We start from the raw sequence: 11506 nt of genomic DNA on the forward strand, positions 1-11506 counted from the left end.
AGACACATATGTATATCATTTTACGGTGTAACAATTCAATTTACATAAAATATAGGCAATTATGTGAGTCTGGCCAAAGCACTAAGGGAGGCTGGGAGGAGCCACCATTAAAATAATAAAAGCTAATTGAAAAGAGGCAGATAATTTAGGTGAAAATACCATCACGAGCAATTCTTGATCCTGAATTAGTTCAACAGAACGTTAAGGAAGCAAGTTAGTTGTATTTTGTCTGTGTTTGTATTAAACTCCTTAATGTTTTTCAATGTAAGAAAAGAATTTGTACTTCTTACAGCACCTATGTTCCATTTTAAAAATCAATTAGTTCTTGGTGGAGGAAGAAAGGGTTTTTTTGCCTTAGGGTTAGGTTTTTCCCCTAATTCAGAGAGAGTTTCCACATTTGTCTGTAAGGGAATTTTGTGCCCTAGAAGCCTGATCCTGCAAATCCTACTTTTATTCTCCTGACTGCAACAAGGTAATTCATGTATGGTTGCATTTATGTGAAGTTGAACTATATATGAAGTTTTAGATCAGATTATCAGCAACACTTTTCAATTAAGTGTAACAGTTTTTCTTCTGGAGTCAGGAATATCGTTCTTGTAAAAGTAAATCTCCTAGGATTCAAGTTAAGCATTCATTTTGCATGAAACTGATAAGCAGTTTGGCTATCCTTAATCTTGGCTCTGTAATAGGTAAGGATGTTACAATTTTGCTGTAACTGCTCAAGTTCATAGTGAAGAGGGCTGTTGCTCTGTGGCACGCTGTAATGATTGGTCTGACAGCAGACCTGGAGCCCCCATATTCCCTGTTGGCCCCCAATTCATTTCAGGTACTTGCCTATGATTGGCAGTGAAAGTATTCCTTTAACTAGTGAGATATTAGTTCCCTGAAGATAGAGCAATGGCTTTCTGAAACATTACTAGGATTATATCCTGAAACAAAATTATAAATATGTTAAGTATGACTGTACTGATTACAGGAGCATGAATTACATATCTCTAAACTATCACTGCAGCATACTGAAACCAAAACTCATCACTTTGAAATGAAGAAAAGCATTTAGAAATACCAGAAATACTCTTAACTCTGACTCTCCATGACTATTTTGGAAGCCTTGCTAGATTTCAACAGAATGAGATCAAGACCATTAAAAAGGGAGAAAAGATAGACTCTTGGTCAAGGACAGAAAAAGAGAAAAAATTATTCCTCCTCCCATGTTGAAGTTAAGCATTCAAATCTCAGTGCAGAACGAGCTCCTAGGAGAGGTGTTAAAACACGGGCTCCCTCACTGACAGCAGAAGGTATTAAATACTTGAGTCAGCGGCAAAACTCAGCATAAACCCCTGAGTTCAAGACTTTGGTGTGCAGCTCCTGTGCCTTCCCGCTAGAACTCTCAAGATCTCTGAAAGCCACCACTTTGCCATTTCATACTGTGACGGAAGACCTATCGTTCTACTTTGTTATACAAACAGGGTTCTTATCCTTTTGTTTGAGACAAAAGTTGAGCTTACATTTCAGCGAAAAATACTGAAACATTTACCTTAAAAATAATAATAGAATTGGAGAAAGTGAGTGAATGAGTCAAACCTCTAACAAAGGGAATAAGCCTGTATTCACGTAATTAATTTCCTACGGAATGGTGTGTTGAAAATTCAGTGCATTTGAAACTGCACAGAAAAGGCAAGGTAGACATGAGCAAAAGACCAGCTGCATTCAAAAAGGGCCAAATCCACGCTGGTGTAAGCAGGCAAAACCTCATTCAAATCAGTCAAGAAGACTTAGCCCGCAGTGTTTATTCACAAACCTTTACCTCATGGTGTTGGTCCAGTCATTCAAAAACTCATTAGAGATTCTTGCAGCTCTTTTGTCTTTCAACAAATGGGGGAAACGTCCTGTCCCTCTTTTGATTCTCTATCTACACATCAGGCACAAGTCCAGCAAAGAACAAATGATTAAGTGCATAAAGAGCCCTGCTGCTTTATGAAATGTTACAGATCAGAAGGATTATGGAAAAGGCTTCACTTCCTTCCTGGAAGAGGCTGAAAGACTTAAGCTTGCAGTGCCGAAGGCGAAAATGTTCAATATGCTTTCCTCAGTAGAGGTACTTCATTGGGTTAAATTCAACCACAGTAGAGAAAGATGATCACTTGTTTGCTTGCAGTTGTTTGCAAATGTGTTTTGACTATAACTTTGGTCCCCCCCTTCCCCATACCAGGTCTAACTCAAATCTTAAAGCTGCCACCCAAATTCCACCAAGAATTGTCTCTCATTGCCTCAACTCTCCATATGTGGAACAGTGATAGTATTTAACCCCTTCTGACCCAATTTTCCTGTATGCAGAGTTGGAGAAACTGATCCTCAAAGACTAAAAAAAACCCATGAAGATGAACATGAAGATAATTTTGGCATCCTTACTTTGGTTTTAGGTACCTATTCCCTGAACACATGAATCACTGTGATTTGGTAAGGCTGCCTGGCCCTGTTTATCCATCTTGAAAGGAAGAAAATCCACAGAATTTTTGAGAAACAATTGAATGAAGAGCTTGTTTAGTGCCATAAAAGATGCTTTCTCTTCTATATGATTCTTGAGCATAGAATGACAAACTCCTGGGATGCAGAACTTCCTGTAATAGATCTCTGGAACCATACTGATTACGTCTCTTTTAGGATGTCAAGGACTCTTTTGAAAGGTTTTATCATCTACGGAGAGAACAAGCAACAGAACAGATCTTCCATGTAAGATTACTGCTTTATGGAAGATGCTGACTCTAACCATTAAGCAGGAATTATGGTCAGCTGTAGCTTAAACTCCTTGTTGCTGTTCTTCACCTCTCAGTCCACCTTTCTGTCTTTATAAATTGGCTTCATTTTTGCTGGTTTGAATGCTTCATGCCCTCAATACAATTGGTCTCTACCTGTTCTTTTGCAAGGGGGGCAAATAAAGCAGCGCAGGTGAACTCGGGATACATTCAATGACATACATATTGAAGCAGTGGGCATTACAAGCTGCTTGCATAATATGTTTTGTCTCTCTCTGTTCAACCTCTTGTTGTCCGAGAAGACTAAAATAAGCACGTAAATACAACCATTGGCTCCTACTGTACATAAACTAACACAGCCAGTGGAAGGAAGATTACTCCCCTCTAGCTTTTATTCTACTGTGGCTAAAGAAAGGACTCTATGGTTCGGTTAGAAACTACATGAGGTAAGATGCCAGGGGAAGAAACGTTGCTTGCTGCCCTTGAAACTAAGTACTTGGAAAACCACAATATCACCCTAGGCTGACAGAGCTTAAGACACCAGGAGACAAAATTAAAATGCCCTGACCTAACCACAGTTCCTTGCTGTAATAATGGATGTCCACATTGTCACACTAATAAAGTCACTGAAATTAAAGAGCATATGACCTGATCTTATGTTACTCTTCAACTACTTCACTGCTTTTCCACTGATTCAAATTTTCTATCTTATCCCAATGGAAGCACTAGCTGCTTTGCCCCACTGTTACTCATGTCTGTATCTAAACATCTTCAGTCTGGATGTTGGAAGAAATTTGGACCAAATGTAAACAGCAGTAGCACTACTGATTTTAGCACAGCAGAAATTTTTTCGAGTGTGGGCACTCTATACATTACATGTTTTCCCCAGAAAAGTCAGAATATTTGTTTAAAATCTGAAACAAATGAAAACAAAAAGATTTTCTCCAAAAAAGCTTTTTACCCCACCACTTGGAAACATTCAGGTACCTCTACTAGTTACTGGTATCACGGTAGTTATCTCAACTCTATGCAATATAGGGAGATTACAGTCAAACAGAATTAATATTTCCAACACCCACAATCTCTAACAAGCTCTTCATTATTCTCACTGATTGCAATGATTTCAGGTTGCTCATTGCGAGGCTGACAAGTCCACAGGGCTGTGAATTACATCACCAGATCACATGGGTTTTTAAGCATCTTGTTTCACTTCACACGAGGTTATCTTAGTTTTTCAACCACTCATTCACTAAACTACTTATTTGCTCTAAAAAGAACACACTATTTCAAAAGGATGATGCTCTACGAAAGCAAATATTAATTATTACATTAATGCTACAAGAAATGGCTAAGGCCCCTTTAAAAGGCAACCCCCCCCAAGTCTGACATATACAAATATACAAAATAAGAAGAAATGCAGTACCTCCGATCTATACTAACAGAACATATTTTATCTCATATTTACAGTGCAAATAACAACCAAAGACAAGTATTCGATTTAAAATCTCAAATACAGCACTGATCTCCAGCTCTCAAAACCCAAGTACTCAGATATCCCTGTACATTCTCCAATACTTTACAACGGCCAGTTCGCTTAGGTCTTTCCTGTTGTGTACTAAACAGTAACTAAAGCTAGTTGTGGGCCCAGTACTACAAATACCAAATATTACACTCTCACACAGACAATGCTACAACTAGAACTTCTGATCATTTCAATGCATTTCCCAAACACCTTTTCTCATCTGGTAGTGATACAGTGTTAGTGTTCATATTAGCTAAAGTGCAGTATATCCCTCATTGGCCTGTTTGCACGGGCACAAAATCAGAGGCTGTCAACTGTGCAGAAATCAACAGAGTGCTGCAGAATTGTATCAGCTGTGATTTTGCCCCAGAGGGTTAGTTAATCTCTCTGCTAACGTACAGAAGGCAAAAAACCTGGCAAACCTGTCAACTGCCTGAAAGTTTAGTAACTATGGCTAAGACTATAGTTAGCATTCATTTAAAAAACCCGAAAACCAACCAAACAAAAACCAAAGGAGCCATTTGGAAGGGAAATCAAGTAGAGATGGGGGAAGAGAGAAAAAAATCTAGACAAGAAGCACATAGTAGGTACATGGAGCAAAAGACATTAGAGAGAATTTTGTAATACTGACCACAAGCTGCTTTCTAAGCACAAAAAAGACAACCCTCTCAAAATTCAGAGTTATTTTGTGAGGCAAAGAAGATGTGAAGAAGGAGAAATTAATGTAGCTAATGCAAATGTGGATTAAAAGTCAGAGTTTTCAGGGCTCACAGAGCCATTATCTTCAGGAAATTCTCCAGGCTCCAGTTTTGGTGAAATTGTTAGCTTTAGTCCTTGGTTTTAACCCTACTTCAGACTCAGTATCCAAAAACTGCGCTGAAGTTTTTCAACTCTCAACTCCAGTGTCACTCCTGTCAGTTGAGCTGAAACTCACATGGGTTGGCTCCTCTTTCTCTGGCAGCCCGGTAAATGAACATGAAATCTTTAAACCGAGGAGCACAGCCCAACCAAGCTTCGCCAAAATGTTCATTTCCAGTGAAAAGGAAATCTCCACCTCCCTTCTTCACCTTGCATTGCAGCAGGGTTCGTATAGGGCCTCGCCATTCACCACTTGCTTCGTCCTGCTGGAAAACTCTGTTTTTCTGTCTGTAGACTTTCTGGACGCTGACATCAACCTGTGACATGTGGTTCTCTGAATCGTGGGAAACATTTCGGATAGATCCTTTCACCACTAGATGTGAAGAAGACAGGAGTTGGTTATGAAGCAGCAGGTAAGTAGTTCAGGTACTAGGAGTTCACTGAATGAAATAATTGCAGAAACAGGTTTGTTGTGCAGTTTGTACACCTACCACCTACAGGTGGACACATTTCTGAGCTTACACTGCATCCTTTACACAGAGGATCCCTACACAAACAGTGCTATGTTTTTTGGAAGCATGCTTTATGACTACGCAAATCAGCTACAGCTGAGGAGAAAGCATGTAACTTGCTTGATAATGCAAAGCAGCATTAAAGGATAACAAAGCACATGAAAAGAGGTCAGCTTGGAGACTCAGTTTTTTCAGTCTATATTCCAAAATGATGACTGTCACAGGCTACATCCTTCCTGTCTCCATGGGACTCTGAATTTTTCCTTTGACAGCAGTAACAGAGGTCGATCCAAGAAGAATTAGAATATGATTTGATTGGAAAAAATAAGAGCGTGTTAAATGCTTTTCATTTAAAGGTTTGGGATTTTCTCCCTCAGAAAATGGCATTCATCTGTCCATCAAAAGACACTTTGGGAGCTGATGAACAACGTGCAGAACTTTTAAAGTGGCTTTATCTGAAGCCTTATTTAAAAATCACGTAGCACACATGTACCTCCTTTCCCCAAAGTGATCCTAGCTGTTTTCTGGGAATGAAAGCATAATAAGCCATAGTCTTTCTGACTGAAAGCATCCTTTGCATCATCTGTACAGAGAACGAAACATCCCATCTGACAGGTGTTTGCTGTCCTGAAGCTATCTTTCTCATTTCTCACTGCCCCCATTTTTCACAGCAATCAATTATTTGTCTATTAACTAAATGAATTTCAATCCCATACCCAGAGAAGGCTCAGAAAGAAACATGCCACCATTCAAGCCAAGAGCTCTTGAGCAAATGAGAGGTTACCAATGCAACGGGAACATAACCATGCTTCTGCCACAAAACTCGTTCATTCAGGTACGGAGAACTCAACAACCCAAGAGGCAGAAAAAGCTTATTTCTGAAGTTTCTGAGAACTTCCTCATTTCATTCAATTTCTAAGGGAATCCAGAATTTTGTGTAACAGATGTCTCTGTTCTCTGTCTCCCTCTTTGTGTGATCATTTTTAATCAGATGCAGTCAAGTCTATTGACAAGCTATAATGCACTTGTTCCTGGTGCTCCAAGTTGCTCCTGCGCTGCTCGGGGCCTAGTGACTGAAGACCTCCATCTTAAGAATAACTATAAAGCCCCTATTCACTCCCAGTGCCATTTACACTTTCATTAGCAGCTATTTTCTCTAATCAAAAAAGTTGATGATAGCGATTTGTGAGCTTAGGGCAAGGAAGTCAGGCCATAAATAGAGTCAGTTCAAAGGGCTATTTCTTCTGCTCTGTTGCTGCTGTAAGTCTAAGTGCCCCCCATTGTGTGCCTGGGCCTCCACATCTGTCAGTCTCTGGTCTTTCAGGCAGTGCAGAGGGACAGCACCTCGCATGGGAACTGATAACTTCATCAAATAGAAACAATGCGCTGGATCGCACCAATTAATTTAGAAGAAGAAGAAAAATTACCAGCTAAGGAGCACTCTAAGGGAAGCATGCTCTACACTCTGTTTTTGTATTAGCACAATGCTGTTGGCATTTGATTTTATCAGTAGCCTTGAAGCATGGCAACCCCTAGTAGGAAAGCAATAATTTGGTGGGGGTTTTTTTAAACGTTGAATAGGGGTAAATATCGCTCATAGTTTTATTTCGTTACATAGGTACATTTACGGCAATGTAATTGTTGCTATGTGGAGAGGCAGCTCTACCGCCTGATCTATTGGACACAATCAAAGAGGTACAAACTTTCATGCACAAATCTATGGGAATAAAATGAACAAATCGTGATAGAGAGAAAAAGAAAAAAATTATATTGCATTATTAAGTAGAGAAAATGGAAAAAGCTTTTAATGTACCATCCAATCAGTATTTCTCATCTTATGGAATATTAACTGCTCTGTTTTCTCATAAGCATGAAACCTAATGAGTATGGCACTGAAGGAAGTTTAAATCACCTGAAATCCTTAGCTAAGTTAAAACAACTCACTACCTCTGTAGAAAAAGAACTAGGAAGCATTCAAATTGTGAGGGAAGAGAGAGGGCATATTCATCATTGGGGAAAAAACTAAACCCAACAACAGATGAAGGTAATAAAAAGGAGCATACGAAGCACGTATAACCTGTGTGTATGTGTGTCTACATGCATGTGACTGCTACATGTGAGAGCCAGCAGCACACTTGTGAGAATTACCTTCAGTTCGGCTTTAGATCGTAACCTTTCTGCCTGCAGGAAATAAGGACTTTAAAAGAAAGCTTCTCCCTTCTAGGTTTCATTCCCCCTGCCCCGCCCCTTCAAATTCTCTCTCACACAGCTAGTTTCTTTCTCGGATCGGAGAGCACAGTCATGCCATTATTTTAAGAAAGAAGCAAATAAATTCAAACAATCAATACATAATTAAAGGCAGAATGACTTCCCTTTAGTCAGCTTACCAAAATCACTGCTGCAAATGGCCATAAGAAGTTCCATGTTGTCACAAGGACGGCACATAGCTAGAAAAAAAAGAACACTTAGTTACTTATAATACTATACTATACCTCATTGCTAAAGGACTGGTGAATTATGAGAGGAAATGGGGCACAACTACTAGCTTAAAGAGCATTATGATCAGATGCAAACAAAAATTCTTGTTATGCAAAACCTTTGCACAAAACCAAAGGAAAGAAATAAACGCAGAGGATTGCTAAGAGTCATTGAGCCACAACGGGGCCTGATAGCACATAATCCCTTGAACAACTGATGAAGCATGCAAAAAATACAGCAGAAAACACAGCACCTGGCACATACCCCCCCTCTATCATTTTTCAACCTTTTCAAATTTGGTTCTGTTTTGACAGAAAGAGGGGAAGGTCCTCCTATATTACTTGTGGATTACAAAATACAAGAATAAAGACAAGCATCTACACGTGTGCTGGGAGCTACAATGACTTCAGACAATTTGCAGCTCCAGAGCCAGGGAATACTCCAGTATTGCCGACTGAAAGATCAGTAATCCAGCGTGGATGTGGTTGAATTTTATTCCAAGTGTGGGGGAGCAGCATAAGTCATTCAATATATTAGTGATAAAAGAAAACACCCCACATCACATCTGAAGCCTTCATGACTCTAACACCAGGTCGTAGGGTTCACTGAATCCCTCAGGCTCTGCTCCCCCATAAATGTAATATGTTATCCACACACTTGGTATATACCCCGTTTGTTACCAAAAGCTCCTGTCTTGAGTACTGGGCAGTCAAGCAAGTGATCCTATTAAGCACTTCCTAAAATAAGCACGTTCCCCGAGTTAATACCACGAAGCTCCATCAAACAGCAAAGCAGCACCTTGGGCAGGTTAACAAAGAGGAGAGGACAACCCAAAAGTACTACAGTTGCTCTTCTTATTTAACCTCTCTATTTTAAGGGCAGCTTCTTGCCATTGCAACATGGCTTGAATACTCCCCTTTTATAACAGGAGGTTTGCCCAGGGTATTCTTTATTGGGGCAGCAGGGATGTAACAGCAGCAGTAGGTGGGTCCTGATTTTTCAGAACTGGGATGGATAAGAGCCCTCTTCAGCCTCAGTGCTCCTTGGATACATAAACGTGTGTGTATGTGTGTGGATAAGCATTATTAGGTGCAGGATTATGTTGGTGTAAGAATAGGAAAGAAAGGTAAATGAAGTTTCAAGCAATTTAGACAGCTAATCCTGTTTTCAAAAGATCATTTTAATTTCCAGCAACCATCTTGAGGCCTTGGGTTCCTGGTGAATTTAAATCCCTTCTGAACATGGGATTTAGGCTCCTATAACCCACTCAGGCGTTCTCAGTTATGGTACCGCCAGGGGCTGGGGACACCCATGATCACAGTGCATACGTCCAGGACCAAGCTGGCTGCTAACGGAGAGACAGTTTCTCTTTACATTGCAGTATTCCCTCCTGTGCCTACAGGATGCCCCTCACGGTGGAAATCTGAAAACATGCCGCACCCACCGAAGAGTCAGCGAGCTGGCAGAAAGACCTCCCTTGCAATGACAAACCCCTCAGCCAAAACAGCTGCTGTCACTAGGGACGTACCGGCAAGGTCAATGGGTATCGGATGCCACCTTGGATCTCCCCCACAGCAGAGCCCCGACGCTGGCCCTGCTCTTACCTTCGACCAGTGCCATCTTTTTGAATTCGGGGCCAGCAGCACCCTGGTTGGTCAGCAGCTCGTACTGGAAGCTGGCCGTCCGGCGGCTGATGTCCCTCTGCGGGCTGGCCTGCAGGAAGAGGGCCACTCGTTGCGGCGTGTGGGCACTGAAGCAAGACACGTGGTGGGGTCGAGCCCCTTCTGCCTCGCTTACCACCAGATGCAGCTGCCCAGCACGTTCCACGTAGACGCTGGCACCCTGGAAGTCACTGGCAGGCTTGATGCAGACAGTGGTGTGGCGGGCACTGGAGAGGTTGGGCTCCAGAACGACACGCAGGGCTCGCGCTGGGTACATCCATTCCAGGGAGCCCTCGGTGCAACGCAGATGGACCTGCTCCACCGCACGGGAACGGGGCTCCCAGCTCAAACCGCTGCCAAGACAATACCATCAGTCCGTCACTAACAATACCCACAGCACAGGCAGAACAGCCCAGCAGTCGCTGCCACACTGGCTGCCCAGAGATACAAGTCCTGCTCCCACCTCCAACTCTATCCTAACGACTCTTAAGTTAACTTTCTCCAGCTGGGCTGCCTTCCCTCCCTCACCTCCCACCATGGACAGGAGGAGGATTGCTCACACCTGGTGCTGCACCAGGGAGCACGGAAAGGAGCCTCAGTCCCTTCTGCCTACCTGCAAACCTGTGCTTGGATGCCTGCAGCATCCAGGAAAATGACAGAGGGAAACTTCTCTCTGCTAAAATAGCAGCAAAAACTTTCTGTGCGATAGGACTGGGCAGTGCTCGGCTCTCTGGAAAATCCCGCCTGCAGGTGGGTAGGGGTGAGAGCCACTGACTCGCAGCAGGAGCTGCCCTGAGAGTACTTGATGTTACACCTGAAAAATTTGGCTTAAAAGGCTGAATTTCTAAAATTATTTTTAACATTTCCCATAAGAATTCATGAAGAAAACGTTTGTAGTCAAAGCAGGCCGTGCTGGCCCTGCTCCTGAGCTCTTCCTCAAGCTGGTGCAATTCCACTGCTTTCAGAAAAGTTACTTTTGCTGGTGTCACTTTGGAAAATCAAGTCCGTAACAGCAGAATTAGGTAAAAGACGGAGACAACAAAACGCAGAGGAAAGCGATGTAGTTTTTGAGAAAGCCCTGCTGCCTATTTTCCTGTCAGAAGTCACAGAAGAAGAACCGCCAGCAAGGCGCAGCAGCCGCCCTCCTTAGCCGGACCCGGCCCTTCCCTTTCCGTACCCAACGGCCGAGACCACCCCCCCCCGCCTCAGGCAGCCGCCGGCCCCGCTTAACGCCCCCCCCCCCCTCCCCGGCCCGTTACCCGCCTACCTGCCCCTCCAGCTGCAGTAGTCGGCGGCTCCCGGCCGCTGTCCGCCGCCCGCCAGCAGCAGCAGGAGGGCCAGGAGGCTGGGCGAGCCCCGCTCCGCGGCCATGCCGGGCCCGCCCGGCGCTGAGAGGCCGCGCTGGGCCGCGGGCCGGGCTATAAGGGCGGGCGGGAGGGAGGGAGGAGGGGGATGCCGGGGACCGGCCGCCTCTGTCGTCCCCCCCCCCCCCCTCCTCCCCTCCACCACCGGGGCCCCCCCGGCCCCGGGTCGCTCAGCGAGCACCAGCGGGCGGCTGCAGGTCCCTCGGCAGTGCCACAAAGAGGGGGACCCTCCCCCCCCCCAAAAAGAGGGGCGGGGGGGGGGGGGGACACGACGGTACCACCGCCCCTGCGTTTCTGTTTTCTTACCGCTGTCTACATCGCCTGGGCCCGGCAGCCCCCCTTGGTCTTTAAAAGA

At 43.7% G+C, this 11506-nt stretch overlaps 1 protein-coding gene across 2 annotated transcripts; it reads right to left on the bottom strand.

Moving 5' to 3' along the window:
* Window positions 1–4187: 4187 nt before the first annotated feature.
* Window positions 4188–11244, bottom strand: LOC128151250 (meteorin-like protein). Of its 2 annotated transcripts, XM_052808498.1 has the most exons (5): window positions 11055–11244; window positions 9924–10140; window positions 9731–9839; window positions 8036–8095; window positions 4188–5509 (listed from the first exon to the last, which is right to left on the bottom strand). In XM_052808498.1, exons 1-5 carry the CDS (start codon window positions 11156–11158, stop codon window positions 5193–5195), a joined length of 807 nt encoding a protein of 268 aa, XP_052664458.1. In that variant the 5' UTR covers window positions 11159–11244; the 3' UTR covers window positions 4188–5192. The 2 variants fall into 2 exon arrangements, with proteins under 2 accessions (XP_052664458.1, XP_052664457.1); XM_052808497.1 differs by having other exon boundaries at window positions 9731–10140.
* Between the last annotated feature and the right edge of the window lie 262 nt (window positions 11245–11506).

This window comes from Harpia harpyja, chromosome 14 (genome assembly GCF_026419915.1).
Source record: "Harpia harpyja isolate bHarHar1 chromosome 14, bHarHar1 primary haplotype, whole genome shotgun sequence".
Classification (NCBI taxonomy): domain Eukaryota; kingdom Metazoa; phylum Chordata; class Aves; order Accipitriformes; family Accipitridae; genus Harpia; species Harpia harpyja.